This window comes from Nipponia nippon, unplaced genomic scaffold, assembly GCF_047370975.1.
Source record: "Nipponia nippon isolate SJK-2023a ecotype South Korea unplaced genomic scaffold, ASM4737097v1 scaffold_1, whole genome shotgun sequence".
NCBI lineage: Eukaryota > Metazoa > Chordata > Aves > Pelecaniformes > Threskiornithidae > Nipponia > Nipponia nippon.
In genome coordinates this window covers 156608951-156631592 of record NW_028262290.1, presented here as the reverse complement: position 1 = coordinate 156631592, position 22642 = coordinate 156608951, and the positions used below count along the sequence as shown (strand labels likewise).

The 22642-nt window shown below is 38.4% G+C and overlaps 1 protein-coding gene across 2 annotated transcripts in view; it reads right to left on the bottom strand.

Annotated features, from left to right (window-relative positions):
• Window positions 1-21535, bottom strand: part of NCAPG2 (non-SMC condensin II complex subunit G2) — a 55449-nt gene extending 33914 nt beyond the window's left edge. For both annotated transcript variants that reach the window (XM_087762704.1, XM_087762638.1), the window contains exons 1-10: window positions 21155-21535; window positions 20391-20481; window positions 16692-16883; window positions 15556-15670; window positions 14898-15055; window positions 13923-14057; window positions 7414-7508; window positions 6497-6566; window positions 5705-5791; window positions 3033-3128 (exon numbers count right to left, since the gene is read on the bottom strand). In XM_087762704.1, coding sequence (XP_087618830.1) covers window positions 3033-3128; window positions 5705-5791; window positions 6497-6566; window positions 7414-7508; window positions 13923-14057; window positions 14898-15055; window positions 15556-15670; window positions 16692-16883; window positions 20391-20465 — 1023 coding nt within the window. In that variant the 5' untranslated portion in view covers window positions 20466-20481; window positions 21155-21535. The remainder of the gene's footprint in view (window positions 1-3032; window positions 3129-5704; window positions 5792-6496; window positions 6567-7413; window positions 7509-13922; window positions 14058-14897; window positions 15056-15555; window positions 15671-16691; window positions 16884-20390; window positions 20482-21154) is intronic.
• Between the last annotated feature and the right edge of the window lie 1107 nt (window positions 21536-22642).

The following is a 22642-nucleotide window of genomic DNA, read 5'->3' as shown; positions in this document are numbered from 1 at the left end:
TATCCTATTTTATTCCACATTGACTTTTCCATGCAAGAGGAGCCAGCAGTTATTTAAATGAGTAATGTTTCTTTACCTTTATGCTTGTACTATTCTGAGAAACTTTCAGAACCTTTTTAAACAATATTTTAATCTTTTTGTTCACTTAATTTTCAAAGCTTTAAGTTTCATCTGGTCTTACAGGTCCTGAAATTCACTTCAAATAATTATTTGAAACATTGTTTTTCCGCAGTAAAAGTTAGTTTAAAGGTGTGGGATGATAAAAAACCCCCAACCAAACACACTGCTTTAAAGGAATCCTGGAGGGGTGGTTCTTGACTTTTTTGAGCTTGATAAGAAATAGCTTAATCACTACTTATCTTACAATAAATATCCATATTTTTATATTTATATAGCTTCGTATACTAAGAACCAATCCCTGCACACCTGTCTCTGCCATGTTTGCATGAGACTTACTTTTCATAATAAAGACATGAAAGAAGATGAAGAAGTTACATAAGGGCTTATATAATAAAAACTTCAAGTTGCATAAAGGTTGATAAAATACATGCAGGTAAAAGCCACAAAGGAAGCTTGTGTGATCTAAGTATTTGCAAAACAAGCAATTTAAGAAGAAACACAGAACCATGAATTACAAATATGCACTCTCAGTTTAAAGATTTCAGAGGTGAAATCAAGTAGTTTCAACAGGAACAGTTCTGGCATCCTTTGTATTCTTAAAACTGAAGTATTTTTCCTTTCTGCAAGGAGGGGTAAAGAGGTCCTTCTGTGAGTTCCCTTTCTGCTTTGCAACCAGTGTTCTAGAACAAGATGTGTTCTTCGCTATATTAAATTAGGGATTTGTACACTGGCTAAAATAGGAGCATCAAACTGGTTATCTAAAATTAAACTGACATTTCAAGCTTTGGAGCAGAATCCATACCAGTAAGGACAATTTTAAGTTTCCCTTCTTAGTTCTGTATCTTAAACTACTGATGATTCTGAGTCACAGCAACGGATATCTTAGAAACGGCAAATACTTCAGCAGTACTATATGAAAAAGAAAAATTAACTATACAAAAGTCACACAGCAGGACAGTGGCCTATCCAAAAATAAATTGCCAAATTTTGATGTTCAGTCACATATTTCCTTTCACCAATGACAAATACGGTACTGTATCATTTGGAATTCAGAATCTTTCCTTGTACTGAATCATTACATGATTCATGAAATTGCTGTGTTCAATTTTTTTACAATCCTCCCTTTACCATTCTGAAATCTATGTTCACAACAGTTGGACTATTTTGCTGTATTAAAACAAATTCTCCATGACCTATTTGATATGCCTGTTAATGTCTAAGTTTAAATTGCTTAACTACATATGTAGAAGCTGTCAAGATAAAACCAAACCAAAACAAACCCCCAAACCCAATAAAAAAAAACCCCAACCAACCAACCAACCAAACACCCCCAAAAAATCTCCTAAAATTCAGATTTGTTCTAATAATGGAGCCATTAGTGATGTGAAAATTATGAATAGCAGCTGTTAAAAATTTGAACCGTTTCTGGAATCAGGAATTTCTCCCACTGCCTTGCTGCAAATCAATAATTAACCTTTTTTCCTCAAGCCAAACCCTTCTGTTACATTTCTCCAAACAAATCTATGCAGATTTAATAAGGTTTGACAGAACGTTCTTCCATAGTACTCTAATCTTATATTTGAGTTGAGTCCTGGGCTTTGGAAAGTGAACTACTAGCCTCCATTTACAGATAGCAGCTCCCTTACGAATGGAATATCATGCTTTGCTAACCACTCTGAAATTGTTTCTGAGACACTAATCAGGAATTTTGCTATGCTATCAAAAAATCAATTAAAAACCCTATTCTTTTTAGAGACAGAAATGTAGAAATTAAAGCAAGCCATGCTTTGTAGCTATTATTCTCTTGCACTGGGAACATTTATGTTTCATCCAGAAGGATTCTTGTTTATATTAGTTCTGAAGGGATGAGATCCAATCCCTAATGTAAGACCAAACAAGATACTGGTCTAGCGATGAGTCTGTCCATCTTCCCACTTCTACCACAGGGTTCTATTGAAAGCAAACAGCTCTCAACTCCTGCCTGTAACTCATAAAATGCATTTTAAACAACTTTTTAAGTTGTTTTTAAATACTTTCAACTTTAAGAGTTTTTTAAATACTTCTCTCATGGCTAGAGAAGATGCTATATGACAAATCAGCAAATGAAACTTCAGGAAATGTTAAACAGCACTTAATTTGGCTGTAACAAATGGTATGTGTATGCTCTCACTGAAGGAATTTCATAACCTCAGACAAAATAAAAGCTGTTCACAAAGAAGGAAGCTTGGCTCATCTTAATCGTAGAGTGTAACTGAGTAGATAAAGTGCAGTAAGCACCCTTTAGTCTGTGCGTGCAATCCACAGGAAGGCATACACGCTTACCTTAAAATTACTAGAAGTCAGCAATTTCATTCTGAATGCTTGATTAAAAGCACATCCATAGCATGAATGTCTGTACATACAATCAAACTGGAATAAAAGCTTTTCTGAAATAATACTCTAATAAATTAATTAAGCTGTATTCTAAGGCTGGTAATTAATCAGAAGGTGAGACTAAATCATCCTCTGAACACTTCTGGCTTTGATCAATAAAGCACTGATCATTCCATAAAGAACTTGGAAAACAGAATACAAGATCACACAAAATTCCCAGATTGAGAAGATGAGAAGACCAAACTTAGTGTTAGTTAGTCCCACTGTCTACTGCAATCCTGGAAAGCACTCTGTGTACCTGTAAAGAAAACTGAATTATAGAAGCAAATTATATTAACAAATTAGAATATTGTTGTGCAAACCATGCCTAATTACAACTTGCAAAGTTACTCTGCTACAGCTGAGATGCTAAACACACTGATTTTTTTTTCCATAGTCATTTTATTTTAAAAGCAATTATTAAAAACAGAACATGTGGGAGGGATCCAGAATTTAGTAGTTGGAGAAAGATAGTCCTATATTCTGAAAAGGATAATTACCTTCAGTGCTCTCCAAAGGATAGGCTGATACAATCTATAGAGCATTTCTTCAATTCCTTGACGAACTTTACTTTGTTTATGAAAATAACTCAGCATCTGCAAAAAACAAACAAACCAATCCCCAAAACCATTTTTAACAGTACTTTCTACATTCAAGAAGTATGCAGGAGTGCTCTCATTTCATGATTTATGTAAGACCAAAGAGTTTTCCATACTATGGAAAACTAGACATATTAATTGACCCTGTATTTTATTAAAAAGTCTCAAAAATCATTAAAAAAGAAATAGATCTAATAAATATCACATTTTATAACTTTATAGATTCAATAAAGCTATATAAAGATCTACAACTGAGAAATAAAATCATGACTAGAGAGTCAGTTTCACAGCAACCACTCATTTTTTATTACAGTAAAAAAACTATTTTTAAAGTAACTAGCAGAAATACTTTGAAACCATCTAATTATCAACTATAGATAAATAACCCATTTCTCTGTTAAGAACAAAGGAACATTATTTGGTAACTGGAGTTAGCCAAATACAAATCTACAAACGTAATACATTTTGTATGCATTGATGAAAATCAAGTATCAGCACTCCCTTTGACTCCGAACTGTGCTTTGTTAGCTAAAGCCCCTTTTATTTTTGTATCTGAAATATGCAGACAAAAAAAGGAAAGTAGAAGACCAGAGCGGAACATGAGAAAGGACATCATGTAACTTGATATGAAGTAATTCCTCCACCCAAAACACTGGACAGCTTGAGAAGAAGTTGACCCTCTAGGGGCAACTTCGAATACTTCAGGTATTCACAGCTCCACCTAGACAGGGAAGCCTGTGAATAGCATCTACAGAAACAATGCTACAGAGGAAGAATCCCTTTTCTCTGGCTTTGAAATATACTGAAGTAAAGACATGATATCATTTATAAGAGACTATGTAGCTCTTATTTCTACATGAGAACGATAGATCTAACCCAGGATTAATGGCAAATCAGTACTGTTTTGTAATAATTTCATTAGAACAGTATCAGATATTTGCAAAATGGACGTTGGTTTTATAATCAGAACTTTGAATTCAGAAGGGAGAGTTTTGTGTGTTGCTTTCCCCTCCCTCCTCACTCTTTCAATAAAATAGCCCAAACTTTGCTCAAGTGAATGACTGTGGCTGGGTACTCTCCTAATTGCTACAGGAACTTCTGGATTCTAAAGGACCATTTTAAATCAAATTCTTGCATACTGAAAAAGAATGCATCATTCAAATTTCTTCCAAGACCCACTCCCCTTGCAACTCAGATTTATTTACATCACTGTCCTCTTTCAAGATTGTAAACTTCTGAGTCTAAAAAACATGAAATGCTTTGTCAAAAGCCTACTCCATCAATCAGGAATCAGAGGAAAAAGGAATCCACTATAGATACAAGAATATATTTACATCTGATTAAAAACAAAACAAAACCCCCAAACCCAAACCAAAACAACAAAAAAAACCCCAATACAGGATTGTATAGTGGTATATCAAGCTATATATTGCACATACTATACACTCCAGCGTCTGTATATTTGGGGGAAAGCATGGGAGGTGAAGGGGCCTAGATCAAATACAAATGCCTTGTCTTAAAAAGCTTTGTGCACTTCTCATTCCGCTTCAAATGTTTTGCTCATGAATAAAAGCCACAGATAGACACCTAGACTCTGTAACTGAATCAAGGCTTGTCCCTATAAACGCATATACAAAACCCCCATATATAACAAAAAGAAATAACAAGTTTAATTCCAGACCCATCTGCTAAATTTGCCTTAAGGAGCTTATGACTTTTTGTCCCTGTGATCAGCTATGGAAAGGTCAATTCTCTAGGTAAAGAAAAACTTGGACAACAGATGGCAAAAACTATTTCTGGCACTCTGGAAAATCCCCATATATTTCTACTTTTGAGCACCAAAGACAAAGCTGGTGCAAAACTATAAGCAGGTTCCTCCTAAAATCTGTTCTAAAATTGTTTCTCAGAATATGCTAGTTTTTAATTAAGTATTTGTGGTGGGTTGGCCCCAGTCATAAGCTAAGCACCACTCAGCCACTTACTCACTCCCCTGCCAGTGAGGTAGGGGAGAGAATTGGAAGAGAAAAGCAAGAACACTCACAAGTCGAGATAAAAACAGTTTAATAAGTGAAGGAAAGAAGATAAAAAAAAACCCAAAATAAGTGATGCACACGCTATCGCTCACCACCTTCCACGAGTAGACCAATGCCCAGACAGTCTCCAAGCAATGGCTATCTCCCCAGAATCCACTTTCCCTCAGTTTTTGTTGCTGAGCATGATGTTATGTGGCATGTAATATCCCTTCAGTCAGCTTGGGTCAGCTGTCTCGTCTGTACCCCCTCCTGACTTCTTGCTCATCCCCAGCCTACTCTCCAGGGAAACAGAGTGGGGAAGAAAAAGCCTTGACACCATGCAAGTACTGCTCAGCAACAGCCAAAACATTGATGTGTTATCAACACTGTTTTAGTCAACAAATCCAAAACACGTCACTATGCAGGCTGCTATGAAGAAAAGTAATTCTATTCCAGCCAGATCTAGTATAGTATTTTAGTATGAAATGGAAATTTTCCACTTTATAGTAACCAATCCGATTTTGATGCTACTAGTTCATGTCATGCTTTACAGGAACTTACCTCTCTAACTTTAGAATGAACAGAAGAACTTCTGGGAAGATGAATTCCATGATGCATGAAATCCTGAATGCAGTTATGTTCAAGTATCTACAGTAAAAACACATACATGCTATTGTTAACATGATAAAAAAATAATAAATACTGTAGGCTGTGCAGCAACTTATATTTTTCTCTGAAACAAACAACTGAAAATAGTCTTTGATACATTTCTTACTTGGCTTCTGCTAGGCCCAAATTTTTCCATGCTAGGGGCCTCTGTCTGCTTAAACTGATTTTCAGAATTTCAGAATATACAATTAATCCGAGTCTCGGAACCAAGTTTGGAATTCAAAAGCCCCTCCACATGGTAACCATGAACTATTTGGTATCTGAAATTTGGCTGTAGCATTGTTGTGGTGCTGTAATTATGCTTTTGATCATCTCCATGGAAATCCACAAAAACTAGATCAATATTTAAGCTATGAAATATATAGACTTGCATGTACTGAATAAAAGCTTTGATAACTCAGATAACCAGCGTCTTTACAAAAACCATCATGTATATGCATAGTTGCGTGAAACAATATTTCAGCAGCAGAATTAAAGGTGTTTAAATGCAACCAAGCTGATCACAGGGGGCAGACATTCAAAGCATGACATGCTCTTATTCCTTGACAATGCTAAAGAGGCCGTTTCTTTAGGGAGATAATTCCTTAAGGTTTGCTTAAGAACCTTTCTGAGGTTGAAAAGTCATGCATCTTCTCCATCTTGAAATTCAAGACTATCCAAATGAAAATTCAAGCATAGTATTACCTCTAAGAATTCTCCTGACACCTTCTTCCAGGCCCTGAAGTAAACTTCTGAAGTGTATTCCATCAAGGATCTGTATAACATATAGGAAACACTTTCAAGCAAGCATCCTAACCATATCTATGTACAATTCATAAAGGTAACAACATGAAGTTTTTGATAAGTACCGATATTATTCCTAAGTCTGTGCATCAACATTATTTTTAGAAGCAGCAAATATCTTGAAAGTCTACACTGATAATTACAGAAAAACAAAGTTAATTGTTAATTAACAAACCGAAGCACTGTTAAAAACACAGGAAATACTTCTTATGGTGGGAAAGTCAAAACATCAGCACAGTTATTTCATCATTTGTCTCACAATGAATGCCTTAAATTCTTTGTAAAGATGTACAGGTATACATTATTCTAACTGAAAGTATTACAAAGCCTTGGATTTTAATATAAAGAATTACTTCTGTAATATTTCACTAAAGAATCAAAGGAAAAAAAAAATCCACATTTTTAATCCATCAGTCAAGTTCTCAGGCTATGATCCTGCAAGTCACTTCTGATTAGAATGTCTCTATATAGAATCTTACCAAATTAAATTAGAGGTTGCTCATAGAAAAAATGCTAACATCTTACAGATGCAGAAATGCAATTCTCACACAGACACTGCAAGTAATGCAGCACAGTTTATATGAAAGCAGCTAATGCTAAATAAGCATTTTACTACACCCATAATTGTATACATAAGCATGTGCAGAGCAACTATTAAATGAAGTTGCTGAAACAATATGGTAGTTATATTCAGCAGATTTGAATGTGTCTGAATTCTGATATATTTTATCAATATACTAGGTATTTTAGAGCCTGAGACAAACAAGACTTTAGCCAAGCTCTTAACAATCATTAAGAACTCTAACTGTAATGCATACCTTGGAAAAAATTGTAATTGGTTTTTAACAGTTCCATGTATCATTTTAATGAAGTTTACATCCCAGCTGAACAAAAAGCTCAGGAATCTTCTTCCCTATTGGGAGAGAAGAGAAGAAAAAAAAAAGGGAAGTCAGACCCCAGAGGAATGCCCAATTGAAGAGCCACCTCAAAAATCAGTAAATACAGAGCTTAAATATCAAAATAAATGACACCTTTAATTTTAAAAAGCATAGATGAGACTGTTGTAGGTGGAAAAAATGTAAGATTCTTAATTTTTAAACAGAATTCAAGCATTACTGTTATTTATACTGAGAGAAAATGCAAAACAAGTGAACATGTGGATTGCATATCCGCCTGCTTTTTTTTCAATTTCCATTCTGTTTTGGTGTGACTTAGAATACAAGCAGTATTCCATAATGATAAGGGACTGTGCAACTCAGGACACTCATCAAGGCCACATCATCAGAGCTCTGTCAAGTACAGTGTCATTCCAGGATGACACTGTAATGACAGTGAAGGTACAAATAAAATAGCATGACAAATCTGTCACCATTGGATATGGAAACATTCTTGAACAAACCCACAGAGAACAGCTGGGCCACTGAGGAAAATAAATGTTCTGATTAGCAAGGACACTTCCTTTTCTATTGTCTCATGAAAGGTAATATTGCAAACCTCCTGGAGCTGCTTTAATTCATGAAAACAGGAAAAAAAAAAACCACCATTCATATTTTTTCCTGAATTAGTTTTCTTCCCTTTTAGCAAGTAAGAAATGGTGATGACAAATCTCATGAGCAACAGAATTTTTGCAAGAAAAGGCAGTGGAAGGCTGTGGATGGAGGAAATAAGCCCTTATCAGCAAGATCTGCCCATGGAATTAGAGCCTTACACAGTATATGTACAGACAGCCTCACTCTGGCTCATTTTACAGATGAAGTGAAGGCATCCAGCTTCTGAGACTTTGAAAAGTTTGATCATACATAAGGGTGAGTCAGTCAGCTGTAAGGGTCCTTTGTACCTGTCAGCTTTCTAGCTAAAAATAAACCAGGAAAATTAATAAGGAAGTGTAATAGTGAACAGCACATTGGCAGAAGTTCAAAAGGTGCACTGAACAATTAGCAGAGGTTCAAAGGCACTTCGATCGAGAGCTGGACCAACAGTTATGTTCAGACCTATGACAAAATACAGAAAATAAGGCTGATAATGCCAGACGCACTTTGAGCTGGAATATCATAGAGTAGGGGTAGAGGGAAGGAAACATATAGGCAGAAACTGCCCTCTAGTGGAACTCATAGCTTAAATGCCTTCAGGTCAAAAGTAGTTCAGAAGATCATAAAAATCAAGACCTAAAGGCTAAATACAATGTCAAGATCCTTGTCTACAGGTCTGATGGAATCCTTCCTGTTGTCAATGAGAGCTTCTTCTACAAAGAAAGAAAAAAATTGAATAAAAAAAGTCACTTGTCTCCAACTTTGGTGGTATAATACATATATTGTAGTCCAAGTGGTGCACTCTTCCATCAATATCCCTGAGAAACCAAAAGGTCAAGGGAGTCCTGCCTCAACAAGGCAAAGATGAGGCCAAACTCAAACTCATCTCATCTTCTACAATCACAGCAGCAAGACAGGTGAAGAAAAAAGTCACAAAGTAGCTTTCAGCAGTTCAACCAATTCTTTTTTGCCTTAGATTTCAACAGATTGACCCTGATAATGATAGTAAGTGTCTCTAATTTAATATGTTGCTTGTGATCAATGGATCTGAAGCGGTTACTGTTATCAACATTCTGAGTATCATGAGAGGTAAACTGGTGATAGCTGAATAAGATCGTGAACTTGTCATCTTCAGGGTTAATTCATTAATAGAATATTGAGCATCTTGTACTGCTGTGCTTGTGGACATAGTACATGTGGCTTTGTCAGTTGTACGCACACACACACAGAAGGTTAGCAAGGAAGACGAGAGTAGAACAAGCCTATCTCTAAAACACAATAATATATGCTCTGCAGGGCTCTCCAGCTGTTTGATTGGAAACCCCACCCGAACAAGAGTGTTTTCATAAATTACACAGAGATATAAATTCAGAGGATCACTCCACTAATGCAACCTGAAAATAAGCTCCTGAGAAATATTACTGTATTGAATAGCACAGTCTAGGAAGGCAGAAAAACCAAACTCTCTGATCTTGCAGTGAGGCATAAATGTGCAATTCCGTGTCAGTTTAATGTGATCTAGAACCAGGACACTGCATTCCTGACCCTTCCCTTCCCTTCATCCTTGCGTATGATCAATCCAGGCAGTTAATCTGGCTGAAAAACAATCTTACTAGGAAAAAACCTGATCCTCTACCTCCTTGAATCAACCCATGAAACAGCTGCTTGAGCATTCATACTGCAGAGAGGAAAATAGGAATGCTAGTTTATGGCAACACAGAATCATTGCAACCTGGAGTTACATCAGCTTAAGCTGCTATGGGGCTACACTCTGGGACGTACTCTAAAAAGTATCAGGTATACTTCTCTTAGGAACTGTACAACAAGCCTGCAGGCAATAAAAGGAATATTAACCCTGATACATAGCAGATCAGTTTCGTCTCAAGACAATTCATACATCATGTTGATATTTGGTATGACTATTAGCATTTTAGAAATAGACACAGAATGTAAGAAGGTCCCCAGTATCTCTGCTGGACGTGTTGGACATGCTGCTACAAGAAACCTACCATTAGCAAAATGAGCCAGGCAGGGAAACTAGAGAACACACATGAGACGGGTTGCCACTAAAACTAAACTCCGTCAGGATGCAAAATCCCAAACAAGAATGACTTGCAACAGAAGCACAATAGTTTTACAGCAACAGGAAAATGGTTTGAATACTACGAATTTCAAGACACTTAATCTTCTGTCTGCAAAGCTAGAAAAAACCCAGATAGTTATCATTCTGCATCTGTACTGGCAGTTCACATATTGAAGTTGTGTTTCAGCTCACAAACTGAGACATAGAATGTTAATTGCCTGGAGAGTGATTCAGGTGATCAGCTGTTTAGTAACTGCTTTATGAAGATGAATTGTTCTGTTGACTCCGTTGACTAGGGGCAGTATGCCACTACCCAAGCATAGAGCAATTTCAAACACTCAGATGGTTTTCCAGAAGGCAGAGACCTATGACAGATCCTGTGTTTTATGTGCCAGCCCCATGTGGATGTCTGAAGCAACTTAGGCCATTTAACATAGCACAGGTCATTCACTTACACTTTAGCAATTAAATCATTCCCAGAACCTGTACATATTAGGCTCCTGCGTAGATATCTAAATTGGTTTCAGACACCTAATTTAACCGAACCCTGTCTTGGGGTCTTTCCAGAATGGGTTGTGGTTCCCCTCTTATTTTGAACTAGTTTCCTTAAGGATGTAACGTGACTTGTGTATTGGTAGCGGGGGTCTGCAGGGGTGGCTTCTGTGAGAAGCTGCTAGAAGCTTCCTCTGTGTCTGACAGAGCCAACGCCAGCTGGCTCCAAGATGGACCAGCTGCTGGCCAAGGCCGAGCCCATCAGCGATGGTGGCAGCACCTCTGGGATAACATATTTAAGACGGGTGAAAAAAACCTGCACAACTGCAGCCAAAGGGAGGAGTAAGAATATGTGAGAGGAACAACTCTGCAGACACCAAGGTCAGTGAAGAAGGAGGGGGAGGAGGTGCTCCAGGCACCGGAGCAGAGATTCCCCTGCAGCCCCTGGGAAGACCATGGTGAGGCAGGCTGTCCCCCTGCAGCCCATGGAGGTCCATGATGGAGCAGAGATCCACCTGCAGGCCGTGGAGGACTCCACACCAGGAGGTGGATGTGCCCAAGGTCAACCCACAACAACTTGCCAGGTAAACAGAGACGTAAGAGAGTTCACTTCCTACCAAAATAGACTCCCATTAGACAGATCACTGAAGAAATTGCAAGGGAATCTGCTAAGTGATAGCAGAATACTGCACTGACAGAAAAAGCCTTGTTGGGTGATACAAAAAGCTTCCCTGACTGTAGCAATACTAAAATATAGCGCTAAGGTTAGCAAGAAATTTTCCAAATGGAAGAAGAGGACAGAAAAAACCTATGACTTAGAATCACAGAATGTGATACACTTGCTTTGTGCAAGGGTGTTGGACTAGATGATCTCCAGAGGTCCCTTCCAACCTCAAATTGTAATTCTAACATTACAGCAACTTTACTTACTTAGGAATAATCAGAAGAAGAATTAGGAGGAGCAACTATTATTTCCTCTCCCTCCCACGTTAAACTTTTTTGAGAAAAACAAAAAAAAAAAACCCCAAACCCAGAGCATTCCTAAGAAGGTACAGATTAAAATTAACAAGAAGTCTGAGAATGACCGAAGCACCCTTGACTACATGTGAGAGCTTATCAGGCTTGAATATGAAAAGCCTGAAGCTCTTTCAGGTCCTGGAAGCCCTGAAAAGGGAGATACCCTATCAAGTTCTACCCACTGTCATAACCTAATACGCAGGTCAGGTCCAGAACTGAATCTGGCAACAGTGACTATGGACCCGTCAGCTGCACTGACAGCCTTTGTGGCTTTTTGTAAAGAGGTTTAGGCTAGTAGACAGACCTCAATAATACTAAAAAGGTATTCTCTGAAATTAAGAAAGCTCCCCAAGCCCACTCAAAGTTTTTAGCACTCAGAATTGATGCCTGGCAGGCAATACTAGTAATTCAATGGAAAGAACTGATGAGGCAACTGGACATAATCAATAAGAGTCTGTATTTGTAAACAGTGGTTTAGATCTTTCACCTTTATCAGAAGGGAATGGATGGACTAACACAATGCAAATTCAACTCTCAGCTGAGAGCTGCTACTTTCAGTCAATCCTTCTAGCCATAAAGCTAAGGATTCAGGATTAAGGATTTAAACCACTAATGATCATATGCCAGAGCAAAGAGTGCAGTAAGGCTCTCTATATATCTACCTCGAAATAGGCATATGAAAAAGAAAACATGACAAAATGTCAGGAGACAGAAATCATGAGGAGAAAAGAGCAAAAGCTTGGGCAGAAAAGTAAATGTGTAAAGTGTGACCAAACTTGCATATTCTTGTAGAACGAAGGAGATGTGTTTTGATACGCCACGAGAAAGACTCAGTACCAAGTCTGATTATTACAACTTCTTTTTCCCCAAAAATTAAAAAAAAAAGTTTCATACAGAAAGCTGTGTTTCACCCAAAGATTTAAGGTACAAAATTTCTTTAGAAAAACTTACTTGTAGTAATTAACATGTGTTATATTAAAAATGTCACAAGATGTGGAAGAAAAACAACTACAAGAAGCTGCTTCTGAAGCCTAGATAGCAGTTTCATTTTACATATATAATTCCCAATTATTTACTGCGCCTACATGAATATGAAATATTGAAGTGATGCAGTGGATTCAAATAAAACAGAAGAAAATTATTAATATGGAATCAAATATAGCTAAAGCATTTTAAGTACTGTGACAAAGAACGCATACAGGTACACACTTTTTCAAGAGGATAAAAAAAGACCTAAAATTAAATATACCACGAACATAAACCAATTAGAAAAATCAGTCAATAAAGTCTTACCTGTCTTCCCTCTTTTCACCCATGTTTTCTCTCCTTTCTTTCCCACCTCTCACATTGCCTTAGTACATCCTAATTTTAGTCAAAACTAAAACATCTTACAATACAATGCGTAAGTAACAAAAAAAAACAACAACTTGGTGTCAGGTAGCCAAAACCTGGTCTACCAAACATTTCACCTAATTCACTCTCTACCACCATTTTTAAAACCCCATATGCCCACAGAGCCACAGTCATGCAGCAACCTCAGAGCTCATTTTATGACAGAAGTTCATATAGTCCATGAAAGGGAATATAGGTATTTTAAACAGGCAAGGAGAAGTTCGAACACGGGACTCAATGTCAGGTTGTCTTGTGACCTAACCAGAAAAAAAAGCTTGGATACTACTATCTTGGTACACGCTAAAAACTACAACACAGCAATTCTTCACTGAGAGAAATATAGGTAGTCAAAATAATTCTCACTTTGCTGTGAAGTTGGGTTCTTCTTATACTACTTTTAAAACAGGCTATGGCAATGCAATCTTCTAAATGGAATCATTTAGAAGGGAAATTATTTTGCTACCGTTATCTGCCTCCAATAAAACAAAAACTGCTATAAAAGAAGAAAATTATACCAGGGAAAGGTTTTAAGTATCAAGGAACATGCACTGGAAGCAAAGCACTTGGTTCTTATTACCTCAGGATACAAGAACTTGAGTGATGATTTAGACATATACTTCTATATTTAAGTCAGAAATAGGAATAAAGGGTTTTCCAAATGAAACAGAAATATCAACCGTTTATAGCTTGGAGTCAGAGCTTATTTCTCTTGTATTGCTACCTACTGTACTGTAAAAAAAGGCTTAATGCAAAACCATTAAAAGTAACCAAAGTCCACTCACATAAAATCACAGTAAGATAAAAGTTTGCTTACCTCTTCTTTTTTAATGTGTTTTACACTCATAAAACACTGAAGCAACAAGTCTTTGACTTCATTACTCTCCTCTGAATCATAATCAAAACAAAGTAATGTCTGATGTAGATTCCACAGACGGACTATATCTGCACCCTGACAGGAAAAAAAAGCCCAGATTATAGTGAAGTAGGTATAGCTTTAATGTGAAGAAGCATTTAAAGGATTTTAAACAATGAATTTGAAATGCGTTGTTATAGATAGAAGATTTTCAGATTGTAAAATTATGAACATTAATTGACTTTCACCACATCATTGGGAAAAATTACAAAAATATGTGTAGCTGCAGAAATACTGACTTCCAACAACTGAAGACGTGCTGAAGTACAGAAAGAAAGCTGGTATTTCATGCAAAATAGGTGAAAAATGTATTATTCCAGTTTTGAAACTTTATACAATGAAAGCAGTTAACGGGGAAAAATAAAAGAAAGAAATAAGTAAAGAAGATATTTATTGGGTTAGTACAAAAGATGTATGCCACAATACTCTAAATAACTCACACATTAAAAAAAAAAAAGATTTGTAGAGAGATACATAGTAACAGAAAAAGAAGCTTCCCACATAAGAAGTCTCTATGAGTAGCTGAACATAGTACTTAAAACCTGAATTAACTAAGAGTTAATTACTATTTAAACCTTAGTTATTGGACTTTACAAATGAGTGAAGAATGTAAAAAAAACCCAAAAAAAACAGTTCACTTGTGAAATTGATGCCAAAAATCCTTAGTTTGTTCTAGGGAAGGTAACATTTTAATACGTTGCTCATGCAAGCAACACCAAAAAGACACTTTGTAACCAACGCGTATCCTATGTTCCATTAATTGAGAAGCACTGGGACATGCAAAACAAGTTAACTCGAACTAAAAGGTATTTTGTAGGGATAATCTTTCTCGCCATATTCAGTAGTAATCTAAAAGTCTATATGGCTTCAGCATACCGTAGCAGCTTTATTCAGGCTTTTTCTTAGCAGAATGATAAATAGAGTCTTCCCCAGCTGCTCCTTCCCTTCCAGTCCTTTCTCCCACCACATTTCACATACACGTTGGATAGCACCCTGTAGGACTTTTTCAGATTCAGGTAATGCAGGAAGAATACCTACAACAGTAGTGAAGTAATTATTACTGCAATGAACCAAGTTATTCCTGTAAAACATTAGTCTGTTAGTACACCAACTATACCTCACAATGTCAACCAGCTCTTGCCACATTTACACATCTTAATGGTTTATTCTCACTGTGGGTATCTAGGCAGGTTTTGGCCAAGTTTTTGGATCAGTAACAATGATCCAAAGTTAATGATCTTAATTTTTGCCTTAAAAATACTGTAAGTCACAGAATAAGGAAAGTTATCTATCACTGGGTGAACAGTTGGGAGAAAGAAAACTATTTAGGTTCCAACTTTCAGACTGAGTAACTGATTTTTAAGTAAATGCTCCTCCCTTAATTTTGTCTCATAAATAAGAACTCACATCAGTACCAACTTTTCTCCTGTACATTCTGTTCCGTAGACCAGTCAGGTCAAACAAAAAGCCTAGTATACTCATCTGCTAAAAAAAAACAGTACAATGCTGTATTCTATAACAGGTAAGTACGTACCATTTAATATAAAAACACATTCTAGAAGAGCTTTGTAGTTTACAGTTTCATCCACTGCAGGTATGGAAGCAGTAACTACAGCTGTCACTCCTTGGATCACAGCTACAGTTTGTTTCTGAAAAGAAAGCAATGTTGAGGAAACAATTCTGCACTTTATTTTATACTCAGAAGATAATTGTGACAAGAAATAAACCTTAGCAACAGAGAGCAAAGCTGAATTGTTATTTAGCTTCCATTTTGAACAAAGAGTATACTGACACCCAAAACCTATCAAATAAGAAGCAGCAAAAGCATAGATTTTAAAGCACAACCATTTCAAAAAGTTGGAAAATGCCTTTCAGCTCCAGCTAGCAGATAATTCGGCCACTGTCCATGTGTATCCATTCCACCATTAAAAATTTTGTCTGCAACAAAACCCTCAAACACACATACATTTCAGAACTAAAAAGATCCTAACTAGCAGGGTCTTGTGCAACTCAAAAATGTGTAGATCTGGTGACTTTAGATCCAGGTATATGATTCTATAGGCTTCTGTATGTATGATGGATTATCTACAAGCCTCTAGGTCTCCCTAATAATTTCCCAACCTCAGTTCTTTTTTTCTTCCAAAGTTAAATAACCTTTTTCCCTGATACTCTCAAGACTATGTGGACTACAGTGCAGAAGGCAGTATATGAGGGTCTGAGTCAGAGAAATTCTGTATCAGCTAAATTTGTGGGAGGGGTGTTCAAATCTAGATTTCATGATCTTCATTCAATAAAATGACATAATAAAACAGGTAGCGAATTTCTTATAGTATATGCCAGATACTTAAGGAACATCTGAGACAGCAACATTTGTTTACTGAAATAAGACATACAAAAAGGCCACTCAACTCTAGTAAAAAAACTAAGTCACATCTTTCATAATGAAAATTAATCAGCAGATCTAATCTTTTATAGTACAGACCAATCATAAGTTCAGCTTAACCCAAGCATGATAGTTAAGAAGTCAGTTAAGAATGGGTCAGGAAGGTGGTATTTGGAACCGACCTTATTTGATAACCCTTGCATGTTTTCAGATGCTATGAAAATATTTCATTTTATTTCTCAGAAAATATGAAATATGTATCTATTTTTATTTTAAAAGATTTTTACCATTTCTGGAACTATCTCAACTTCCATGTCATTGTTACTTTCATTATCTTCAATCCTCTGCCATGTTTCCACAGGGTTCTCCATCAAAGTCTCTGTCAATAGCTGCGTCAGTCTCTCCCATAGTACTTCTTTTTGCTTTCTTGGCAATTCTTGAAGTAGTTCATTCAAGTCAAAAGGATCAAATGGATTTTTCTGTGAATAGCCAGAAGATACCACACAACTCCACATCAGTGAAGTGGCTTATATTTCATCATCATATTTCCTAAAATTAATGCCTTTTTTTACATTAAGGATTAATTTCCATTCCTCTGCAGTTATAGCATCTTCTAGAAGTTGTATTTCTTTAAAAAATAGCACAAGAAATTCCTGCTGCTTAACTCTTTATCATGAAACAAGAGTTCTTCTTTGAAAACTAAAGTCTTTAGCCCTTGATTGCAACACTATGAACATAAATCACATCCCCATAACATCAACTTCTGTCTCTCATGTGTTCTAATACTTTGTTCCCAATGGAGACAATTCCACACCCTTAGCTAAGAAGCTCACAACTGCACAGAATTAAAGTCCCTGATCATATCTTTGCTATCTTAAATATAGACTGCTGATGGCTGTTGAAAGAAAATCCTTACGCAAGGACTAGAAATGTAACAGTCAGTACAGCCACAGGGACAGCACTACAGGTTTCGGAGTACCATCTCCATAGAACAGTGCTCTGTAGACTGCACTATTTTAAAGTGCCCCCCCTATCAAACATAACTCCTGAGGACATTAACCCTATACTTCCCTCTTAAGCTCTGCTGAATGGGAAGCCACTATTAAGTCTCTGCAAAAGACTTCACTAAGAGACTGATCTGAACTATTTCCTCAGAAGAACCTTGCTAGAGGAGTTTACCTCAGAGATGCAGAGTCTGTTAGCATCAAAGAAGGGTAGGCAACCTGCTAGGAAAGGGAATATTTAGAGAAAAGATGAGAAGCAAAATCAGACAGCCAAGAGGAAGTACAGATAATTTTTGAGATGTAATTTGCAATACTGAAGTGAAGGTCTACCAGATTAAAAACACTTCGGAGGAAAGAGGCAGCATGTGCATGACCTTGAAATAAAAATATTTTTAGTTTGCAGATACACTAAAAAGCAGGCATCAAAAAGAAAAAAAAAAAGTTGAAGGGAAAAAGAAAAAGAGAAAATAATGAGAGAAGCAGCAGTAAGTATTAGAAGGTTCCCAGAAGTGTATGAGAAGAAAGATCCTGTTACATATTCATTGCAGAATTTCTATCCTATTCAACAGCTGGAAACAAATATGATAAACCAAAAGCCACACAAGGAGTTCTGCAGCCCTCTACTTCAAACAAACCCAAAAGACAGGATATTAAGATCATACTGTTTTGAACAAAAAGAATGAATTCATAATAAGACCAGAGCTTTCTGATCTTTCTTTGGGATGATATGAGATAGACTTATTCCAACACCTATGAGGGAAAAGGATGTCATTGAATGATAATCATATCCATGATTCCTATTTTCCTGTCTAAGATATAATATATTTTCTTGAATTGGAACAGGATTTAGTGGAAAAATTTAACAGTACCTGATAAAGACTTCAATGAACAGCACCACAATATGGTAATATTTTTAAAAGATTACAAAGAAAGAAAAGCAAAAAGCCCAAGGCAAACCTTGAAGGAAAATCAGCAAACCCCTGGAATTGAAGAAGATGTGAATGAAACAAGACATTGAGAGGAGGGAAAAGGAAAATTACAGGGGGGCTATGGGGTGTACAAATGAGAGACATTGAAAGAAGTAGTGATGCTAAGAACAGAACTTTAAAAAAAAAAAAGTTAAAAAGGCAAATTGTGAGGCTTGAGCACAAAACAGGTAGAAAAAGCAGGGCATAAATATAATATGAAAACTAAGGACAGCAGTGAGGCTCTAACCATGCTTTCCTCTTCTTTCTACATTTATACATCCACTTCTAAAAGACAGAATACACTACCACAGCCTCCTCCAGAAAAGCCATCAAGAATTACCCAAGGGAGATCCTAAAATGAGAATCCTCATCCTAAGATAAGACATGGTGAAACACCCTTCAGCACCAAAGGTTTCAAAATGAAATTAATAAAATAATCCAGGTCTCTTTGACAAGCAAAAAAAGTAATCTGGATATTCATGTTCCCTTATGCTATGAAGGCACGAAGACAGTTTTAATCAATATACTCATTATAGCTGGTGATATACAGTTTCCAGAGATATTGGCAACAGCTGAAAATTGCTGGAAGACAACTCTTATGAATTGGTGGTGAAAAAACCAATTTTTTAATCCAAACAGACCAAGATATATTAAGATAGATTACTGGATGAAGATGGCAGAAACAACACAACCAAATTAATTGAAAAGGCAACACTGCAAGTACCATACGTTATCCTAAACATAATAGTTTCCTGTTCAAGTGTTTAGATTTGGGGAAAAATGGGAAGGAGACCTCAAGCAAAGGCAACCTGTTAATAAAGTTGTTGTCTATAATTACATACAGGACTGCAAACAAAAAAGCTAGCAAATTTCTTGGAAAAGGAGATTCAACGATGTTTGGGAGACAAACATTTCTAAGCTTATTACATAGAACATGACCCCTATCATAGAAACCATAGGTTTAATACATCTGCTACATTAGTAAATTAGTTTGTGCCTCTGGGGACATAGAGGTCAACTGATCCACTTACTTTAACCTGATACAGGTAATATTAGGAAAATACTGATTAGAAAGCTTAAGAAACTAACCTGACAATACCATTTATTAAGGCTAGCAAAAGATGTTTAGGAAAAATCGCGTATATCCTAATATCAGACAGGTTGAAGCTTAGTGGAAAACATCATAATGCAAATGATTACTTCCGATTACCACGCAATATCATACACACAACATGAGAATGAACTTTTAATTAGTAGATTTCAGGGGATTTGTTTTGTTGTTCCTCCCGCTTCTCTCCACACTGTATTTAGAGACAGCAAGCTATCACATCTCTAAAACATTCAATGATAAAAATAACTAGCAAGTACAATTACAGAAGGACTGAAGGATAAGTGGACAGCCTGAACTATCAAATGAATGAACAAATACTAGTGAAATATGCCTCTGCTATGTTTGTATATTAGCTCGTATTAGAATCATAGAATCGTTAAGGTTGGAAAAGAACCTTAAGATCATCAAGTCCAACCGTTAACCCAGCACTGCCAAGTCCACCACTAAACCATGTCCCTAAGCACCACATCTACACATCTTTTAAATACCTCCAGGGATGGAGACTCCACCACTTCCCTGGGCAGCCTCTTCCAGTGCCTATTCATTACACAGCCATAAAATCTTTCATAGGTTGAAATTTAAAGAAGCAATACTTCATCAACATCAAATGAGTATTTTTTTTTTTAGTATTACCATGGTACTAATCATTTGTTGTAAAAAAATGTAAACTGCATGTGCAATAACCAAATGTTAAAAATTAGTTGATGTATAAACAGCAAAATTTCAGATTCTAAAACTTCTTCAGCTATGTTCCATTAAGTGCCATTTGACCTTATTTACTACAGGAATTATTGTAGCACATCTGCAGGTACCAAAGAAACAGTTTCTGTCCCTATGTCACAATATTTCTGCAGTAATAACAGGCAAGATTTTATTAGTAATGCACGTGTATGGCTTACGTACAGGATTCTGAGTATAACGCAAGAAGTCTTCAATTGACTCTTTAGACACAACTTGTAAAAATGCTTCGCGTTTCATTGTGGTCTTGTTTGCCCTTGATTTATAAATAAAAGAAAAAAAATGTTAGAGAAAGTAGTGTCTCTCAAAATAAGATCATTTCTGGTCTCAGTGAAGAACGTATGAACTTACATTCTTCATCTACATGGTTATAAATAAAAGATGTCTCCCCCTCCAAAACACTTTAGTTATCTGAATCAGCATTTAGATTCATAACAGCACTAGGCTGCAGTATTTGCATGCATTCTTTTTAGTCCTTTTTTCACTAAGCAAGTCTTAAACCAGAACTTAACGGATGCTTTTATTTTGAAAAAGAACAGTGTACCCAGCACATACCCCCTAATTAGCTAGCCATCATTGCCGATGAACTTTACTTGTATGAAAAGTACTGATGGGCAGCAAAATACTCTCCTTTTCTCCCTTGTCAAGTGAAGACTATGGGAAACGGGCAAGGCCGCTTCTTGACACCAAGAGCTTAATTTACGCACCTAAGCATTCCTCCCATCCGAGGTGATTCCTGACGTGCTTTTCCCGTCCCTACCAGTGGGGAGACTGTCTGTGAAGCCATATCACAGGACGGGGCGGGTGCCGAGCCAGGGCACTGTCCCGGATCAGCCAGGGGCTGGCCGCTGCCCGGGCCGTCGCCAGGCCCCCAGGCCGCCCTACGCCCCCGACAGAAGAGGAAGCGGGAAGGCAGACGGGCCGCTTACCTGGCGCTCCCTCAGAAAGAAATCCTCATGGATCTGCGGGTTACGTTTCCAGTCAGGCGGAGCTGCCTGCACAGGCGGGAACCAAACCCGGCGATCGCCCGGACTGACAGGCGGGAGAGGAGCCTGCGCCTCTCAGCAGCGCTGCCCACGGCAAAGCCCCGCCATACGAAGGCCCCGCCGCCGGAAGAGGCACCAGCCCCGGGTGCCGCTCAGCGAGGGGACACGCACGCCCCTCAGCCCCGCCGCGTCCCGCCGCTGCCCGCACTCCTCGCTCGCTCGGGCAGCGCTGAGGCGAGGCCGAGGCCGGGCCCAGCCCTGCCACCGCGCGCGCGCGCTGCCAGCGCTTTCGAATTCTCCCGCGGCTGCCGTTGAGCGCGCGCAGGCGGGGGGGGGGCGGGGGCGGCGGGGGGGCCGGTTCCGCGCGGCTCCCGTCTCGCGAGAGCGGGGTTCCCGCCCCCTCCCAGCGCGCGCGGCGTGGCCGTTGGGCGGAGGGGCGCGGGGCCGGGCAGCGCCGGGCGCCGGCTCGGGGCGGGCGGGAGCCCGGCGCTTGTTTAGGGGAACCGTGTTCAAAACCCACGTCTTCGCCTTTTTGCGCTTGCCTGGGCGGGGCGTTCGTGTTCAGTGGGAGGGGGGAGTCCTCAGTCAGGTGCCGGGGCGACTCCTGGTTCCTCACCACTGCCCCCAGGCCAGGCCAGGCCAGGCCACCGCTGTCCCGTGCCCCAGGCCACCTCTTAGGGAGGAGGGGGCTGAAGAACGGGCTGCCGCCGCCGCTGCTGCTGCTGCTGCTGCCGGGATCTCGGAAGGACCAGAGGAGCTGGGATGGAGGGGACACGCTGGGGAGTAAAGCTCCCCGGAGAGGACAGGCCCGGTAATGGGCACCTCTGACAGCTGCAGCCCAGGCATCAGTAAGGAGAGTTCAGTGCAGGCTGTGCTGCTCAGTTTTAAATGTGGCTACACTGAAATGCTTCTCTACTGCTTTCACTTTCTACGAAAGGCTGGCGTGCTTACACATCTTTCCCCGGAGGAGCATGCAATCAGTTCCTCAGAGGTGGCTGACCGAGTACACCTACATACCAGCCTACTGTTGCCTTCCTGTAGCTATCTCTTAAGTCTCAATGCCTTGAAACGGGGATAAAACATGTTTAGTTAAATTCATGTATAGGCTTAAGAAACAGCATGCTTTCTTCCATGGATCTCGGGTAACGTGGACGTACTATTCTTACAAAAACACTTCTGCTAGCTCACAAAGCCTGCATCATCCATTTGATTACACTGGTGACTTTTTTCCTCCACGAATGTTTTTGTTGCTAGTGTTGACAGCTATGCATTTAACCTTAGTCATGGTGAACAGCGAAGAAGAGCTAAATGGGCTACTCACCAGAATTTATAGGAGACTACGTAGGCCAGATGTTTACACTTTGATTACTAAGGCTTTTTTTAACGTATCAGGAAATAGCTGCTTTCTGTTTCTTCTCAAACTTATTTTGC